General features: G+C 44.1%; 1 protein-coding gene across 1 annotated transcript; it reads right to left on the reverse strand.

The window, feature by feature from the left end:
* Positions 1–10,246: 10,246 nt before the first annotated feature.
* FGF23 (fibroblast growth factor 23) lies at positions 10,247–18,316 on the reverse strand (the record flags this gene model as incomplete). Its single annotated transcript, XM_081127757.1, has 3 exons — positions 18,079–18,316; positions 12,094–12,197; positions 10,247–10,693 (listed from the first exon to the last, which is right to left on the reverse strand). Exons 1-3 carry the CDS (start codon positions 18,272–18,274, stop codon positions 10,247–10,249), a joined length of 747 nt encoding a protein of 248 aa, XP_080983883.1. The 5' UTR covers positions 18,275–18,316.
* Positions 18,317–20,596: the final 2,280 nt, after the last annotated feature.

Genomic DNA, 20,596 nt, shown 5'->3' on the forward strand with positions numbered 1-20,596 from the left:
ACATTCAGGAATATTCAACATTTTACTGTAGAAACAATGCTGCAGGGAGCAGCCTTTTGCATCTGTCCCTGTGCTGTGTCATAGACCACATATATTCCCAGTTCAATGAGCTAAATTGTTTTCAAAATGGCTGTTTTTCAGCCTTACTAGCAGTATTCAAAAAGTACTTATTTCCCACATCTTTGTCAGCACTTTATATTGTCTTGATAAAATTTCATTAATCTGGTGTCATGTTATTTTCATGAGCTTTTCTGTGATTGCCAATGGGTCTGGGCATTTTTTTTCATGTGTGTTTATTACCAGGACTTCCTCACTGGTAAGGCACCAGTATATATTCTTTGCCTGGTTATCTCTTGGGCTGTTGGGCTTTTTCTTACTGAGTTGCAGGAGTAACATCGCAAATACCTTGCTGTTTACTTGCTACATATGTTCAGCATGCATTTTTAAATGTTTCTAATTTTTAAAAATTTATTTCTCAATTACAGTTGATAGCAATATTAGTTTCAGGTGTACAGCACAATGGTTAGGCATTTATGTAACTTAGTTATCCAGTAAGTCTAGCACTCAACCTGGCATCGTACATAGTTACTATAATATTGACTATGTTCCCTATGCTGTACTTTACATCCCCGTGACTGTTTTCATAACTGGCAATTTATGCTGCTTATTCTCTTTCACCTTTTTCACCCACCGCCAGACCCCCTCACATCTGGTGACCATCAGTTTATTCTCTATGACTTTTTTCTGTTTTGTTTGTTTTGTTTTTTAGGTTTCACATAGAAGCGAAATCATGTATTTGTCTTTTTCTACCTGACTTACTTCACTTTACATAATACCCTCTTGGCCCATCCATGTTGCACATGGTAAGATGTCATTCATTTTTACGGCAAATATTCCACTCTATATATGGAACACATCTTGATCCAATTTGTTTATTGATGGACAAAGTGTTTTTAAGTCAAACTGGTATATCTTGTCCTTTATGGTTCGTGGGGCTTGTTTTGGTGCTAAGAAGCCTCTGCCATAGCTGGTCTGACTCGGTGGTTAAATCACTGGCCCGCTGACTGAAGGGTTTCAGGTTCAATTCTGGTCAAGGGCATGTACCTTGGTTGCAGGCTCAATCCCCAGGGGAGGCAACCAATCCTGTGTCTCACGATGTTTTTCCCACTCCAAAAAGCAATGGAAAAAATATCCTTGAGTGAGGATTAAAAAGAAAAAAGCCTCTACCATGAGGTCATATAGTAATCTCCTTATAGTTTTAGAAGGTTTTTTGAATGTTAAGTCTTTATCCGGAATTAATTTTTGTGTGGAATAAGTTCAAAAGTCAATTTTTTTTTAAATCCTCACCTGAGGATATTTTTTTCTATTGCTTTTCAGAGAGAGTGGAAGGGAGAGAGAGAGAAACATCGATGTGAGAGAGAGACATCGATTAGTTGCCTCCTGCATACGCCCGGACTGGGGCTGGGGATCAAGCCTGCAACCGAGTATGTGCCCTTGGTTTGGAATCGAACCCAGGACCCTTCAGTACAAGGGCCGACGCTCTAACCACTGAGCCAAACTGGCTAGGGCAGAAGTCAATTTTTAATTTTCCTCTGTGGTGAAAGTTACCCCAACACCATTGTTAGGAGTCTTTCCCAGTTGATTTGTGATTCTACTGTCATACCCACAATGCACCCATATATGCTGGAGTCTCTCTGTGGACTTTGTTCTGTTCTAGTGAGCTACGTAGTCCCATAACAATATCATACTTAGTTCCTATAGCTTTGCAACTAAATGTCTTGTAGAGTGAATATCTCAATTTCCTTTTTATAGTATCTTAGCTATTTTTGCACCTTTATTCCTCCATATACATTTTAGAATCAACAGGCCAATTTCCATAAAAATTGTAAATTTACTTGGAATCATACATTGGTTAATTTATCAAATATATATATATATTCCTTGCCCAAGGATATGTTTTTATTGATTTTTAGAGAGAGAGAGAAACATTGATGTGAGATAAAAACATCAGTTGTCTCCTGTACTTGCCTGACTGGGGATCGAACCTGCAACCTTTTGGTGTATGAGATGATGCTCCAACCAACTGAGACACCCAGCCAGAGCAATAAATATTTTTTGAGCAAGGCACACAAATGCCATGTTATTATAAGAACTATTACAAGAACTGAATATATAGCAACAACTAAAAAATAGACAAAGCCCCCATCCTTGTGGAACCTATATTCTCTCAGGGAAGAGATAAGTCTACATGTGTCAGTGTGGTCAGTGATATTGAGAAAAATGAAGGCGATTAAGGGGATTAAGACTAAAGGGAGGAATACTGCTTTATTTAGAGCAAGCCCAGTTTCTCTTGGGTAATCATCTAGGAGTGCAATTGCTGGGTCATAGGGTAGGTGTGGGTGTATGCTCAGTATACAAGAAACTTGTCAGACCTTTCTCCAGGGTGGTTGTAGCATTTTATACTCACCAACAAAGTATGAGAGTTCTGGGTGCTTCACATTCTCATCAACATTTGATGTTATCAGTCTTAATTTTTAGCCATTTTGTTGGGTGTGTAGAAGTATCTCAGTGGTTTTAATTTTTTGTTATTGATTTGGAGCACCTTTTCACATACATATTGGCTATATAGCTTCCTTTGTAAAATTATGTCTTTTATTTTTAAGTTAGATGTCTTTATATTTTAGAGAGAGAAGCCCTTTGTCATCTATATGTGAATATATTTATACACATATATTTATAACTTTGTTTAAAAATAAAGAATATTTGTTATAAATTATGTTTTTCTTAATAGGTTTTTAATGAGAAGTTAATTTTCATAAGACTAATTTACTATTGTGTTTGTTTTATGGTTATTGCTTTATAGACTTCTTAGTCTACCTAAGAAGTCTTTGCTAACCCCTGGTTATGAAGATATTCTGTTTTCCTCTAGAAGCTTTATAGTTTTACCTTTTATGTTTAGGACTTTGACCCATCTGGAATTAATTCTGGTGTATGGTGTGAGGTTAGTGGTTGAGGTTCATGGTTTTTCACACATATATCTAGTTGTTCCAGCAGCACTTGTTGAAAAGGCTTTTCTTGCCCCCAGAATTGCTTTGGTTCTTTTGTAAAAAAAATCAATTGATTATGTACGTGTGGGTCTAGCCTGGATTTCTTATTGTTTTCTTTTGCTGTTGCAGGTCCTTTGTATTTCTATATAAGTAGTGTTTTACTACTTATATATAATGTAATTACTAATATGATTGGATTTAGTCTCATTTTTAAAATTTATCCCTTCTGATACTTCTTCTACTCTTCTTCCTTTTCTGCCTTCTTTTGGGATAATAGAATATTTTTCAGTATTCTCTTTTAATACTTCTATTGGCTTTTTGCCCACACCTCTTTGTATCATTATTATTATTATTTTGGTGGTTACGTTAGGAATTACGACGTTGAATATCCTTACTTTGTCACAGTCTAGTTAGAGTTAAAATTGTATGACTTTCATATACAGTGTTAGAATCTTCCATGTTGCTTTACTACCCTCCCCATCCTGTATGGTAATTTCCCCAAGGATATGACACCTCCATATATTATTGATCCCATAGTACAGTGTTGTAATTTTTGCTTTAATCACTGTTTTAAAGAAATCAAGGGAAGAAAGTATTATTTATATGTATTTTATATGTGTAATATATATTTTAATAATTGTTTAAATTTTACCCATATTTCTGATGCTCTCATTTCTTTCCTATAGTTTCCCCATCTGTTGTTACTTCTTTTCAGCCTGGGAACAAAGTCTTTTCAGTTTTTATTTCACTTTTGTTTTTCCCCACCTTTATTTCATCCACGTGTTTGTTGGGTATGTAATTCTGGGCAGGAAGCAGTTACTTCCTTTCCACTTTTTCAACATGCCCTCCCATTTGTCCATGGCTTTCATCGTTTGTGGTGATGCCACCAAGCGGGGGCTCGCTGTCTGACGCGCTCAGCAGGTACAGCTATGGCCCTGGCTTTTTTTTTTTTTTTTTAAATATATCTTTATTGATTTCAGAGAGAGGAAAGGAGAGGGGGAGAGAGAGAGAGAGAAACATCAATGATGAGAGTCATTGATCGGCTGCCTCCTGTGTGCCCCCGACTGGGGATCGAGCCCACAACCCGGACATGTGCCCTGACCGGGACTCGAACCCCGATCACCTGGATCCTAGGTCGACGCTCAACCACTGAGCCACACCTGACTGGGCGGCACTGGCTTTTGAGAGAAGAAAAAAGCTTTTGCTGTGGGGTCTACCGACAAGAAGACAGGAGACAAGGCTCAAATTTATCTCCCTGGAGAGTGGACCCTTTGCTTCTGAAAGGGTTCCAGTGTTTATTTAGGTTCTGGTCGCGCCGCATCCTTTATTTCCTTTGGGGGAAGCAGTTAAGGGGTCACAAGTGTTACTCAAGAGTGCTGTGTCCACAACTGAAACTTTGGATCAGGTTTTGTTAGAAAGCGGATACGACCATTTGGAACTGGTTCTGCACTACAATGAGACATCAGCCTTAATCCTTACAGTTGCCCACCTATGTGTAAAGTGTCATTTTTCTGCAGCAGCTTTCAAGATTTTATCTTCGGTTTCAGCAGTTTGACTGTGATATACCTAAGTATGGTTTTCTTTGTGTTGATTTTGCTTTTGGTTGGCTGAGCTTCTTGTAATAGACATTGGTTTTTCACCAGTTTGCGGGAAATTTCAACCATTATATCTTCAAAATATTTCTTATCCCTAAACCTTTTCTGCTCCTATCTTTCTGGAACTCTACTTACACATATGTTGGACAGTTTGATATCATCCCACATATCACTTAAACTCTGGTCATTATTTTTTAAACTTACTTTTTTCTCTCCACATTAGATAACTTATTTTCACTTTTTAAAATATTAAATTGCTATATTTTTCTTTCATCTCTAACCTATTAAGCCCATTTAATAAATTTTTCATTTCAGATATTTTTTAATTCTATATTTCTATTTGGTTCTTTTCTATTGTTTGCTTTCTCTCTTGAGATTCCTAATTTGTGTGTTCATAATGATCAAACTTACCTTTAAAGTTCTTAAATTCAGTTATAATAGCTGCTTTAAAGTTCTTGCCCGCTAATTCCAACATCTGGGTCATCTAATGGTTGGTTTCCAGTGATAGCATTTTCTCTTGACTATGGGCCATTTTCCCTTATTTCTTCTCATAAAGTGTGGATGATACCATGTACTGAGTCTGGATTGTGTCAGCTTCCTTGAAACGGTATTCAGTTTTGTTCTGGCAGACAAACTAGTGGCAGGATTCCTTATAATTCTCTGTTAGAGCAGGACAACCTCAGGTTTTTATTTTTTGTAATCCTCACCCAATGTTTTATACATACGTGTGTGTGTGTGTGTGTGTGTGTGTGTGTAATGTTTTTATTGATTTCAAAGAGAAAGGAAGAGGAAGAGAGAGAAAAATCAATGATAAGAGTCATTGATCGGCTGCCTCCTGCACGCCCCCTGCTAGGGGTCCAGCCCGCAACCGGGGCATGTGCCCTGACCAGGAATCAAACCTAGATCTCGTGGATCCTAGGTCAACGGTCAGCCACTGAGTCACGCTGGCTGGGCCCCAATGGTGTATTTTTAATTGATTTTAGAGAGAGGAAGGAAAGGAGGGAGAGAGAGGGAGAGAAACATTGATCGGCTGCCTCCTGTACATGCCCTGACGGGATCGAACCCACAACCTAGGTATGTGCCCTGACTGGAAATTGAACCTACAACCTTTGATGTATGGGACGACCGATGCTCAACCAACTGAGCCACCTGGCCAGGCTCAACTTTGGTTCCGAATTTAATATTAGGGTGTATCCCTCTTTCTCGGGCATAGTCTTTCCTTCTAAGATGCGGCCTTTCTGTGGTCTGAGTTAAATGCTGATGCGCTCAGTGAGTCTCTACCCTGGCTTGGTTGGGTTTCTAACGTCTCTCAGCGATTTATGGCCTCTGGTCTCACTCACTGTTCATCTCCCAGTTCTGGAGCCGATGGTCTTTGTTAGGTCTTGCTGAATTTTGCCTTCCCTGTGCATGTGCACCCAGTCCTTTGCCAGAGGCCTGCCGGGAATGCTCACGAAGACTTCTGAAATCTCCCCTGAGCATAGCTCCCTTTTCTCAGCTGCCCTGCCCCACAGTGCCCAGCTGCTTTCTCAGCTCAGTGAGACTGCCACTCTGCCTGGCTTCCATTTCCGTCAAGTGTTGCGGGATGGTCATGGGACTTAACTTGCAAGTTTCCCTTCCCCAGTCTGTCGCTACTCCATGCCCGAAGACAGCTGCCTTGTCCCTTTTGTTTGATAGTTGTGTAGGCGGGACAGCAGCCTGGCTGTAGTTACTCTTTTGTGGCTGCAAGTGGAAGCTATGTGACTCTAAGTGTTAACTTAGTTAAGATGCACAGGAGTTCAGTATAAACATTAAGTATCTCTACAAATATGTGTAATGGCTGAAATAATATCTTTATTCAGCAAGGATAAATAATTCTATAGACAAGATAAAGACTGGGCTTTAATTACTAGAAACCCTGCCCATGATTAGGTCTGTGAAGCTTCTAGCAGCAAGATGTATAAAAAGTAATAAATCATATATATAACACACACACACCCCCCTTACCTTCTCCCACCCTTACCCTACTAATCGTGTTGTGTTAAAAGCTTTAAAATTTCCTTTCTTTAGGGAGAGCTTTCATGGACAGAGAAAGGAACTCTTTCAAGCCTGTGGCAGGGAAATTTCCACTGGACATCTTTTTCTCTACGGTGTTTAATTCTCCTTCTATAATGGAATGAAGGCCTATTTATTCCCAAATAGTAATTTTGTTATTGCTCCATTCCTATGGGTTAGCAGATTTTAAAGTTCTTTGGACCAGAAGTAAAACTAGAGTACTGTGGAGCCATGAACCTTATAAGTAGAGGCCAACTTAACGGTTTAAAAAAAAAAAAATAGTTGGAAATAATTTTTACACAATAACCTGCCTTTTATGCGTCTGTTTGATGTGATCAAAGAAATACAGCATTTGTTCTCCTGTATCTGTCCTGGGGGCTATCCACCCCCTTCTCTAGAGCAAGGAGGACTTCAGTGCTAAGACTTAAGGGACATAATCAGAAGACAATCTGCAGAGCAGATTGTCAGAAGGTCATTTGAACACCAGTTAAAATAGTGAATCTTATACTAAGTTCTTTTACATTAATTGTTAAAAGGGAGAAGCTCTTGGCTAAAGTCAGATAATGAAAAGCTGTAGGCTTGAGCTGATGTAAATTGGGGCTCAGAGAGATGTAAATGTGCATTTTTTGCTTCTTGTGTTTTGGTAACTGGTCAGAAAGATGTTAAAGAAGGAATTCTGGGGACACCAATTTCAGAAAGAGGAGACATGTAGATTCATTATCTTGTCCTGCCATCAGGTCTCACAGGGCACTAACACTGGGTTAAGTAAAAAGCATCTGGTTTACTGGGATATTAATGTGGCTCTGTCAGTGGGTGTTTTTCAAATTTAAAAAATTCTCTCTTTAAAGGAAACATTTTGGAGCTAGAGTTGTCAGAAGTCCAATGTTGATATAATATTTTCCCTTATTTTCAATAATTCTGTCTGAATTCATCAAAATTGCTGAGTCTATTGATGAGCTGAAGAAACTCGAAACGTAATTTGAAAGACTATATGAGCCCCTACGGTCATTGCAGCATTATTTGCAATAGCCAAGATCTGGAAGCAGTCCAGGTGCACATCAGTAGATGAGTGGGTAAAAAAGCTGTGGCACATTGACACAGTGGAATGCTAAGTGGCTGTAAAAAGGAAGGACCTCTTCTTACCTTTTACAACAACGTGGATGGACCCGGAGAGCATTATGCTAAGGGAAATAAGCCAGGCAGAGGAAGACAAGTACCATATGACCTCACTTATATGTGGAATCTAATAAATAAAATAAACCAAATAGAAACAGACCCATAGATACAGAAAACAGGCTGACAGCTGTTAGAACGGAGTGGGGTGGGGGGCTGGGTGGAAAAGGTAAAGGGATTAAGCCACAAAACAACTCAAAACACAGAGAACAGTATGGTGGTTTCCAGAGGGAAGAGGGTGGGGGAGGCAGAAGAGGGCAAAGGGGGGCTAAATGGTGAAGGAAGGAGACTTGACTTTGGGTGGTGAACACACAACACAATATACAGATGGTGTCATGTAGAATTGACACCTGAAACCTATATAATTATATTAACCAATGTCATCCCAATAAATTATATATATATATATATTTTAATGAAGATATTCTTTTACAACTTTGCTTTCTCTGGATTTTCCCAATACTCCCTTTCCATAATCTCTTTATTCTCATATTCTGATATGCTTTTATGTGGTAACACAGAGAGGAAAAGTGAATTGAAGCTGAGATGAATTTTATTTTTCTTTTAAACAGAAGAAAGGAAAAAGGTGGGGTTACATATTTATAAATATCTATAAATATAGAGCAATAGGCGGTCTTCCAAATAAATAAATAAATATTGGCACATGCTAAAAGATGTAGGAAATTGTGGGGCTACCTCGGCACTGCCAAAAAGAAAACCCCTGATAGATGGTATTGAGTTTGTGAGATTATAACCAGTTTTCTACTAATTATTAGAATTTTGTATCTATCAGTATTGGGGAACTTTTATACAGTATAATATCTCCAACCGAGAAAATGAAAACTATATAAAGAAAATATTTGTCATGCACTGCTATATAGTATAGTTTTGGTGAGTCATAACTAGTTCTTCAAGTTCAGCTTAAAACCATTAGGCAAAAACAGTTGTCCAATGTTTCTCTCATAAGTAAAAAGGTTGGGTACATGATAGCAGTGGGGGGGAAAGGGTGACTGGGAAGAAGCTGTTGCTTAAATCTTCGTGTGTTAATATCCTGCTCTTGGGGTAGCCGTTTAAATAGAGGTAGGAAAATGGGGCCCCGTGGTAGGAAGACCCGAAGTCACCAGTAAGGCTAGGGCAAGGACTGAGCCACTGTCCCACCTGTCTGGTGCTCCTCAGCTGTTTGGCAGGTGGGGTTTAGTTTTCCTCAGGGTAGCATTGGGGCTCCTTGGCTGGAAAGCTATCTTCACTTAATGCCCCGGATTTTCCAAGTGGATTAAGACCCAGATTTGTCAGCCTGGGAGTGTTTTAACCAGCCCCCAGCCACTGCCGAAGGGTGGTATGAAGAGCTGGCTGTGTGGTCTTTTCCTAATTGCTCTGGTGCCCTGGTTATTGGGCTTCTCTTTCCCTGGGGCCCTGATGCCACTTGACTCAGAGGGCAGAATTTGCCCATCTACAGAGAACCTGGCCCAGAGCAGCCCTGTTGTCTCAAGGCCCCGTCCCCTGTGACATTTCCGTAACCCATCCAGAATGGATTACCACTTCACCTGGAAGTAGAAGCTCAATGGAATGCCTCTTAGGAGAGTTTGAATTTATTTCCATTTTCAAAAATAAATCCTAGCAGACTAAATTTTCAGGAGCCAGCACCAAGGCCCTTCCTCAGGCCCAGTTCACTGGAGCCAGACAGGGCTGTTTCATGGCCACTTGGGAGCGGAGCAGGGTTCTTGGCCCCTTGGCTCTGGCTGCCTTGAGAGCATGGCAAGGGGTGCCCAGTCCCTGGAGCTTCAGTTTTCTAGCTTGATTTCTGCCTCAGTTCTGCGAGCATTCTAGTTAAGTTCTAACCCATCTTTTTGCCAGTTCTTCCCTAGAGATGCTCAAGGAAGAGCAAAGGCTTGAGATTAGGATTCGGGTCAGCCTGCCCAACTCAGCTGTTCCTGCCCTAGGTCAAGGTTGCAAACTCCATCAGGGCCAAGATAACATCAATGCAAGGGACAGAGGGGACCCTGCGGGCACTGGCCCTTCCCTTCACCTTCAAAGCCGTGAGCTCACTAAGCCGTCGCTTTGTTTTCAGTTAGGCTGAGTGCGAGGGGAGGCATGGAAGGGAAACAGGGAAGGGAAAAAAATCCCTGCCCTCCTCAGAGAAGGGGAGATTTCTAATTTACCTATGGGGCTGCTTAATTCAGAAAGGTGGCTTGGGGGGGGGGGTAAGGAAGGTGGTGAAACTCCCTTTCTCAGGCCTCGAAGGCAGCTTCTCAGGGGCTTTCCTGAGGGAGGAAAGGGAGATGCGCGGCCGGTGGCAGACCCCACCCCAGCCCACCCCCCGTTCCTCGGCCTGTGCGGGGGCTGGCCCCCTAAGGGAGCGCGCTTTTCTGAAGGGCGGTCGCGAGCATCCCCGGCGGTCCCCTAGGGAAACCTGGGGAAGGGGCGGCACCGCTCCACGCCCAGCCCGCCCGCGTGCGCGCTCAGGCGGCCGCCCCGCAGCACGCCCAGCGGGTCGCTGGCCGCCGCGCCCTCGTCCTCGGCGCTCCGCAGCTCCTGGGAGCAGGAGGCGGGCGCGGGCGTCGCGCGCGGGCGGGGCTTCAGCACGTTCAGCGGGTCGGCCTCCGAGTCGTCGTCCTCGGCGCTGCGCGTGTGGCGGCGCGGCGGGCGCGGCGTGTTGAAGTGGAAGAGGGGGATCTCGTTCCTCCGGGACAGGAACTGGGAGTAGGGCGGCGGGTTGGTGCCCGGCAGGAAGGCGCGCTTGGCCCGGCCCAGGCTCACGAGGAAGCGGTGCTGGGGCGAGTGGTACACGTCGTAGCCGTTCTCCAGCGTCTGCTGGCTGAACCTGCAGCTCTCGGGGCTGAAGTGATGCTGAAAGGCGGGGGCACCCAGGTGAGGCCGGGGGAGGCGGGGGAGGGCGGCCCCGCGCCCCGCCCCGCGCCCCGACCCCCGCGCCCCGCGCCGGCCCCCGCGTCCCCGAGGCGAGCTGGTGGCGGCAGGAGCTCCGTCCCTCCCGACCACTCCGTAGAGTGGGTGTGTTGAACCCCAGCTGGGGAAACGTGACCCCGCTAGTGCTTTACGCCCCCGGCACAGCTGCCCCCCCAGGGCCCCGGGCCCCCGCCGGAGGCGCGCTGGCCGAGCTCGGGCCGGGGGTGGACTCGGCCGCACCGCCGCGCCTGCCCCTGGAGGGCCGGCTCCCTTAAACGCCACCTCGTCCTTCCTACTCTCCACCTTTCTCAACCCTCTTTCGGCTGAAAGGTGGCTTGAGCCTGTTTCCTTACCTGGAGGAAGGGGGTGGGATGGAGTTTGAGGGAGGGTGCTGACATCAGAGAGAGAATGCAGTTTGGGAGTTAGGGGCTGCACTTTGGCAGCAGGTGACCTAGCTGTGAGCCCTCGCTCCGCCACTAACTAGTACCGGATTGTGTTGAGTGAGTGCCTGCTAGCACCTTTACATATTATTTAATTTAATCCTCAAACTCCATGAAATAATATTTTACAGATGAGAACTATGTCTATGCAGTCAACAGCTATTTATTTACTCATTTAATTTTCTGTATTTCTTCAACAGATATTTATCTACTCTGGGTCAGATACCATTATAGATCCTGGGACAGAGCAGTAAGCAAAACAAAGTCATGGCTCTCACGGAATTTCTAGCGGGTCTGTCTGGTGGTAAGAGGCTCCTGAGGTAAGCAGTCCCTCTGTTGTACCATCTCAAAATCCTTTGGGCTGTGCCTGCAACCTGTAGTCTGGGAAATCCTTTGCATATCTATCTGAAGGACCAGCCAGCACAGTTGGGGCAGAGATAATTAGAGACCTTTATCTAGGGGGAGCCCACAGGGCACATGGTCCATCCATTTGAGGAACCTGAAGTTCAGGGAAATGAGGGGCCTTGACCAAGGTCAAGGAGGTCTAAACAGAATCAAGAAGATACCTGTGTTTTCTGACTCTTTCTAATGCACTTTGTGACATGAATTTAATGACTAAAGGACCTACAGCTACATGCAAGGTGCTGTATTAAGACACAAAAATGGATACTAACAGGCAGTTTGGATTATAGGCTAAGAGCCTGGGCTCCAGAGCCAGACTACCTGGGTTCAAACCCCAGGTGTATAAACCTGAGCATTTACTATTTAGACCGAAAAAAGTGCTCTGAAAACAAATCACCAAGGCATTCTGCAAATGGAATCTTCAAACTATAATCATCTATGCTCTGTCAAAGAAATTAGATAATTATTTGCAAATGGTGACCAGCACAAAAAGAAACTCACCGATCCAAAAATGTTGCCTCTAAAGTCCATGCAGAGGTATCTCCTACTCATCACACCTGTTATCACCACAAAGCCAGTGTCCTCTGATCTGATCATCAGGGCACCTGTGGAGAAAAGCATTCAGGTCAAACCTTGCTGTGCATCCAGTTCCCACCTTCGAGCACTTCTGGAAAACTCACCTTCATGACCCCCCCCCCCCAGACAGATTTTAATGGTGGTGATTTCACGTAACCCTCCCCTTGTTCAGCCTCATTTCTTCTGACTCCTGTACTCCCCAACTGCTGCCCCCCCCCCCCATTACCTTGCTTCTCACCCTCTTGCTGTGTGGAGCACTCTGTGTTCTCTCACCTGTGTCCTGCACATGCTTTGTCCCTGCCTTTATTTCCTCCTTGCCTGGCTAATACCGCTTCATGTTTGTGGTGGTGATCATGTTCTCCCAAAGCTTCTGCCTTTGTGATTTTAAAATCTATACCAAGATGTCTTTCAAGGATCCAGCTTCCATATAGAGCCTGATTCTCCACCTGAGTAGCTGTGCAAATGTCACTGGTACACCAGTCGGCATCCATCGTGTGTCAGGAACTGTATTAGAATTGATCTTTCCCTCCCTCCTCTGCTTGTTGAAGTCACTCATCCTTCAAGGCCAGTCTCTGATGTTACTAATCCTTTTTTCTTTTTCTTTTTTATTTATCCTCACCTGAGGATATTTTTTCCATTGCTTTTTCAGAGAGAGTGGAAGGGAGGGGGATAGGGAGAGAAACATCGATGTGAGAGACATATCAATTGGTTGCCTCCTGCTTGCGCCCCAAGCCTGCCACGGAGGTGCGTGCCCTTGGCCAGAGCCCGAATCAAACCCAGGGCCCTTCAGTCCGCAGGTTGACGCTCTAACCACTGAGCAAAACTGGCTAGGGCAGATGTTACTTTTTTTTTTTTTTAATATATCTTTATTGATTTCAGAGAGAGGAAGGGAGAGGGAGAGAGAGAGTTAAAACATCTTGTCATTGACCAGCTGCCTCTTGCATGCCCCCCACTGAGGATCGAGCCCAGAACCCGGGCATGTGTCCTGACTGGAAATTGAACTGTGATCTCCTGGATCCTAGGTCAATGCTCAACCACTGAGCCATGCCCGGCCAGGCAGATATTACTATTTTTATGAAAACGTTACTAATCTCCCTCATCATTAATTGCTCTTCTTCTCGATTCCTGCAGCACAATGCCTGCACCTCTGTTACAGCATGCATTTCATTCACCTTGCTTTAACTAAGTTTACATACTTAGTGCATCCCCTAGAGGGAGCTACTCAGAACCAGAGGTTTTATCTTTCCATGTTGAATAGATATCAGGGATGGATAGAATTTTTTCTTTATTGCTGTGCTTTGTCATTTTCTTACTTGGTGATGTCCCCTCCAGGTGTCACCCCTCTTGGTCTTTCAGTGCCCCTTTCAAAAACTAGTCTCTGACAAGGGCCTGAAACCCAGTCATACTACCTACACCTTAAATAGTTGATAACAGCTTTAAGTGTGACCCCCTCACCAGCTCCTGTGGAAACTTGCAATTTTAGCAAGCCTAGTTAAAGAAAGTCTAGAGCTTTCCGTTTTGTGGCAAGGGTACAATTGAGCAAGACTTAATGTCCCAAATGATGTTTAATTACCTGACATTTTCCACTGAAAAATCATTTCCTTTAATCTTTGAGGCCACTTCCATTTACCTACCACAGAATTTCCCCCTGCATCTCAGTTGGCCTCATCCCCCAGGGAGAAGCCCAGGAAGGGGTTCAATCCCTCTTCTATAAATGGTGTGTGCCCAGAAAGTGGTGGTGCCTCCTGGGTTGACATATAGCCCGTCTCCTCCCCCACCTCATGTAGGCTCAATACAAGACCTCTGACGAGAGCCACAGGCAGTTCCGAGAAGAGACTGGAGCTGAGAAGGGACCTTGATCTGGACTGAAGTCAGAAGAGGTGGGATGGAGGGAATGAGGTAGGAGCAAGCCTAGAATGAAGAGAAAGGAGAGGCCAAAGAGGAAAGTTAATTTGTTTCCAAGTTTGGCTCAGAGTTGGCCTTGAGGGAAGCTTCTGGAAGTGGGGTGGGCTATTGGAGGTGCAAAGGATATTTACAGTACTTCATAAATGGGTTTGCCTACTTGTCTCAGATAGGTGGCTAATTTTGTGGTAAGCGCTGAGGGAAACTTAAGAAACTTGAAGGGAATAGTATCTGTCCTGATGAAATTTCAGTCCAATTAGGAAAAAAAATTACACTGTCTTTGAGTGATAGTGCTCTAACTTTACATATTCTAAATTCTTAAAACAACTATTGTATTGTTGATATTAATATTGGCAGTAGCAGCATCCCAATATAAGGGTTACAGAAACTAAGGCAGGATTCAAACTCAGCTCAGTGTCTCTAACATCTTCTTCCTGCCACCCTGTAGCCTGCTTGCAGCAGAAATCATTACAAGCACTAGAAGACAAAGTCAGGGGCCTCACGCACTGCCGGCCATGAGGAGCCCAGGTCGCTGTGCCCTGGTGTGGGACAGGAAAGGAGCGCTGAACCAGGAACTGGAACCGGGGTACTTGGAGCCTTGTCCCAATTATGCCTCTTACTAACTTTGTAGCCTTGGGCAAGTCATTGCTCTAGCTTCAGTTTCTTCAGATGGGAAAGAGAGTAAGAGCTGTCCGGCCCGCTTTATAGGATTACAACTAGAATCAAATGGGATGATGGCTGTAAAACTGACTTGACAGTGTTGAGCAAATGAAAGGCATTATACAGGATTGCTGACTGGCCGCTGTGACATCGTGATGCTTGGGGTCACTGCCTGCAGTGTGCATGGGACACCTGCTCCTGGTCTCTGGGGCCAGTCCCAGTAGAAGACAGCCTGCAGAGGAACAGTGAGCAGCTGCTATAGAGGATGCTCAGATTTGAATCAAACCAACATGAGCCAATGGGAAAATGCAGAAAATGTAAGAGACAAATTTTCTACCTTTGCAATTTCAGAAGGCATATTTTTATAGACGAGGTTGAGGCAAAGGGGTAATAAAACAGTGTATAGATGCAAGGGCAGGATTCAGCAAGAGGAAGGAACAAATCACTGGCTGCTTGGAGGCAGACAGACTGAATGGATATTTCTTTCAGTGACAATAGTTGGTGCATGTAACCCTGGAAGAAGCATAGCTTCGGGGTCATGGTGTCCTCTAGGTCATCTACTACCTGTGTGACCTTGAGTGAGTCATTTAATTTCTTTAATCTTTGTTTTTTTGTGTAGTAGAATCACTTACCTCATTTGGTTACCTTGAGGAGGTAATGAGATCATATTTTTATCTACTATGAAAGCTCTTTTAAAATGCTGGTAATTGTTTTATTACCCCTTTGCCTCAACCTCTGCTGTTAAAATAGAAAATTATCTGCTCTGTTCTAGTCCCATAGCCAGTAAGTGACGGATAAGATGATAACGTGCAAAGTGCTTTGTCCTTCCCCAAAAGAAAGATAAGATTTTGAAGGATTCAAGAACCTGAGGATAATTCACCTTCAAATAAAGACAATGCCAATGGGAAAGATGGAGGAAATAAAAATACCTGGATCTAGGAATGACATTGACTAGGGGTAAAGAGCATCTTTTTTTCTGCTGTTCACACGAGGTGGGGCTAATGGGGAGTGGGAGGGTGGCCTTGTTCAAAGCAGGGCAGGAGTTACAGACATTGGCGAGGCTCCTGCCATCAGCGCTGTGAGTCCAAAGGGAGGTTATAGAATCTTGTGAGCAGATAATTTTACAATGACCAACAAACCAAAGATGTGGTGGGCTCTCAACTATTAATCAAGAATTTACTAAAGTACAACAATCAAATGAAATAGATTTCACCAGAAATCTATAATTAATTAAGAGGGGGGAAACTACCCCACACCTTCCCATCCATGTAAACATGTTGCTTTATACTCACCGAGAAGGTAATTATAGATCCTCTCTTAATTAGTTTTCCAACCTATCTACATGTACCAGTGTTTCCTCTTTTTGTTGACTTTTTATCTTAGTGTATACCCATTTTTTGGTAATGCACACAACTAATTTGAATAGTACAAAATACTATATTAACTAGGAAAAGTATCTCCCTTCCACCACCTTGACCTGGGTCCCCCTCCCATGTTTGTGTAGATTTCCAGAGGCACCATGCTTAGCGAGCATCTGTATCTGACAAAGCAAAATCGCTTTTCTGTAAAATAAAAAATCTGAAATCAATTCAATTTATTTGACTTCTCAGTCATTTCAGTTCATTCCAACTAGTACTCAGTGCCTTCTCTGGGCCTGACACCAGTGGCTGTTTGAGGAAAAGTTCTACAGTTCGTCCTGCTTGCTCGGTAGGCTGAGCCCCACACACTGCAGCACCCAGCCCACCACAGTCAGCTTACACCTGTCAACTTCATGTCATGTTCAGGAGGACATGTCTTTGGGGGGGCTCCTTTCAGTGAAGAGATTCCATGATTCTAGACAAGTTTTGTAAGCATTCTCTAGTTGTATGAAGCCCTTTCCATCTATGGGAATCAAAATAATGTACCATAATCTGCTTGTGCATTTTAAATTGGCTATCATCTTGCAGAGTAAATAAGGGTAGCCCTCCATGGGAGCTGCAAAAATTGTATTTCCTAGAAGTCCGATGAGCTGGGAGACAAGGTGAAGTGTTTGAAGGGCTGTGCCTTCCTTTGCAGTCACAGAGCTTTGCATGATGTCGGACACATTGTAGATTCTGTTAAACACCCATTGGATAAAATGAGCAGCACTTTGGATACATCAAGTATGTCCAGATTTATTTCAGATTTTTGCCATTAGACTCAAACTTGGCTTCCAAGATGTTGACTCCTGAATCCTACCATATTCCTTTGAGTTCTAGAACCTTCTTGGTATTTGGAGAGACCTCTCCTCCCTCCTCTAATCTCCTATTACCACCCATTGGGCACTTGAAGAGGTTTGAACTGTTGGCTTGCATGTGCATACATCTTGCTACCAGGTTTAAGAACCTTTGATTCTTAACAGAATTAATTTCTTGTACACAGCAAGGCCACGGAAAAATTACTAAATCTGTACAATATAGGGCAAATTGTTATTCCTTTACATTTTCTTTAATTAAACAGACTGCGATTATTCTTTCATGCCTTTAATTTGATTAATATTGAGTCAATATGTATTTTTCTGTATCTGTAGAGTAACTTTTACGTATTCTCATAAAACAGAAGACGTTGTCTTTTTCAATATCCATCTGCTCTCCCACCTCTTTATTTCTTATATAAGTATGCACCAAGGGGCCCTCATATGAATCATACATAATTGATTGACTATTGTGGACTGTGATCCAATTTCCACAGATCTAATCTTTAAACACATTCCAGTTGCCTTATGTTGCCAAAGAGTTCCAGACTAGCTCATTTGCTGCTAAGTGGACCTTTTAGCTCCACAGAGAAGGGTCAGCAATTCGTACTAAACTGGGCAGCTCTGAAACCCCTGGTAAACCTGTCGGATGGGTGCAAGGCCAGAATACAAGAAGCTCAGAGTTGGGAAGAGACCCTAAGTTCATCTATTCTGAACCATGGTTGGACACAGGAACCTTCCTCACAACCTCCATTGCTAACCCAGCCCCAAGTTCATAAGCTAAAACTCAGTGTCCTTTGACCTGTCTGGCTTTGTCCTCTCAAGCTCCTTGCTTTTCTTTCTCTACGTTTTTGACTCTTTGGACAGGGAAAGTGGCTGCTATTGGGAAGAAGGATTTTAGTTAAGATAGAAGTTATTCATGCTGGTAGAAACCTGTAAACGCTAATTAGGAAGGTGGTAGAATCCTCTCCCTAGGTTTAAACACACACACACACACAAAATAAGTGGATTCTGGGCAAGAAGCTAGGAGCCTGGATTAGCCCTCTGGTCTAGCCCAAGGTCTCCCCAAGTCCCTGGTAGGGGGATGGACATAGGAGCGCCCCCTTCTTCCCAGCCTGAACGAAGCCCCTACTCACTGTAGATGGTCTGGTGAGGTGAGCCATCCACATGGCCGTCCTTATGGATCTGCAGGTGGTAGCTGTTCCTGGCTGTGGCTGTGTACAGGTGGATCAGGCCACCCCAGCTGGAGCTGAGCAGCGGAGAGGCATTGGGATAGGCTCTGACCGCACAGCACAGGACGCAGACCAGGAACCCAAGGCGGGTCCCTGACATCGCTGCTCTCTGAGTGGCTGGCGCGGAGTTGAAATCGGACACTGCCTCCCTGATTCCAGGGCTGGCCTCACTGGCCTTTTTCTCCTGTCTTCCTTGCTGGTATCTGTGAGGATCCCAGGCTGGATTCCCTCCTTTACCCCTTGGGCTTTTAAAGGGTAGCAGTGTGACATCAACCAGGAAAAACTCCACTGTCCACATCCTCTGTGTTGTAATCAGCTCATTTGAAGAGGGTGCAGAGACCTCTGAGGCTCACGGAAGGCACGTCGGTTACACACACACACACACACATGCACACACACACCTCAATTTCAAGCCAACACTCCAAAAAGTGAATGTTGTGTGGGCAAAAGTTATCTATGACTCTGTTGACCTGTCTCACTTCCATCAGGAAATGTGAAGGCAGCCAGTGGTTCCGAAAAAATCCAGCTTTAGTCATGCGGTCAACGGACTCCTGTGCAATTAATCTCCCAATGAGTCTACTCATTTTGGTTTCCTAGGCCCTTTTAATCCCAATCAGCAACTATGTGTCTGCTGCTTCCTCTGTGTACAGCACCAGGTGGGAGTTTTGAAGGATACAGAAATAATACAGAACACCATCAGGCAAGTGGCATCCTCTGAGACCCCCCACCCTACCCCACGAAGATACAGGAGCAGGGAGCAGAGAGGCCAAAGCCAAGGTTGTCATTTCGGGAAAAGTTCCAAACGGGAAGGAGGAAAAGCAAGGCCTTGATGTCTCAGCTGCTCTACAAAATGCTGAGGTTTGATTTCTCACTTTCCCTGGTTGGACTGTCTAGGGCAACTGAACTAATATTAATTAGTCTCCAATAGTATGGAGACTAATTGAGAGATCTGATGAAGACCAGAAGACTGCTGGCTGAGCCCAGGGGTCAGAGCCCAAGAAGGTCCCAGGAGTGGAGCGGCAGGCCAGAGTGTCCCCACAGTTAGTGTCTATTGGGTGTCTGGCTCCAAGGACGGGCCCCTTCGTACAGATGCTGCTCACAGGTATGTGCTCTGGGAAGCTACATGTGATCGGGGACAGTCCTAGCTCATGCAGTTCAACGGGGAGCAACCCATCCCAGAAAAACACACGCAAGGAGGCTGCTACTTTTCCAATTCCCCATTTGCTGAGTACATACCATGTGCCAGCATCAGGCTAGATGCCGTGGTTGATGGAAGAGAGCGAAATGTGATCTCTGCCTGAAGGAGTTCACAGGCCAGTAGAGGAGGCAGGTAATATAAGTAACCACTACATGAAGCATAACAGGATGTACAATCATACAGGTGCAGGCAAAAAGAGGGGCCATTTGTTATCCTACATTTGCTTAAGTTTCTGTAGTTCGCAAACATTTTCATGTGTACCAGCTCATTGGACTCTCACTGCAACTCTGTGAGATAGGCATACCAGACACCATCAGCATTTTAATTTGATACATGAAGAAATGGAGATCTTGGGGTCCCTAAGTCCAAAGTCACAAAGCAAATAACAGAGAGACAGGAAAAGGTCGTCTGCTTCCCGGTACTGCTTCTCCGATAATAATCATGGCGGCAACTAACACATATTGAGAGCTTACCAAGTGCTTTACTTGTAGTAACTCATGGAATCTTCATAATAAACCTCTGAAGAGATGCTGGTATTTCCTTTATATCAACAGGAAACTGGTGCACACAGTTTATGTGATGTGCCCAATGGTGTACAGCTAACAGATTGGAGTCTGGACAGTCTGACTCCAGACATTCTGAGCACTGTGCTGCGTGATGTACAGACCCCACAACATGTTGGGGCAGAAGCTACAAGAGCTGGGGGCTTGGTAAGGAAGTGCAAGTAGCAATGTGGCCAGGACTGTTTAGTTTTTCTCTGGTAACCCAGGCCTTTACCCAGGATGTGTCTCTAAGAGGCAGAGTGCTGTCTTCCCAGGTTAGATAGGAGAGTTAGGACCCTTAAATGCTGTGTATATGACAGTCTTCAATGATGTTCACAGGATGGTTCACAAATATAGCACCTTATCCTAGCTAATTGAAGAAACAGCCAACTTTCAGAATTGAAACACAAATCACTCAGGAACATTCACCAGCTGATAAACCTACATTTCCTCTTCTGCTTGCAAATGGTGAAGAGGTTGGAGGTACCTGTGACAACCGGCGGGCACTGAGAGACTCTGTGCAAGAGAGAAGCAGGGAGGGAGATGCAGGAATAAAAAGCAGAACAAACATATCCTCAAGGGCTTATCATATCATCGAGCATAAGAAAACTTAGTTCAATACAAGACACTGAGAGAGAGAAGCTAAATTACTAGGAGGTGTAATAAACGCTAAGGGGGTTCA

Source organism: Miniopterus schreibersii (genome assembly GCF_964146895.1).
Source record: "Miniopterus schreibersii genome assembly, chromosome: 2".
NCBI lineage: Eukaryota > Metazoa > Chordata > Mammalia > Chiroptera > Miniopteridae > Miniopterus > Miniopterus schreibersii.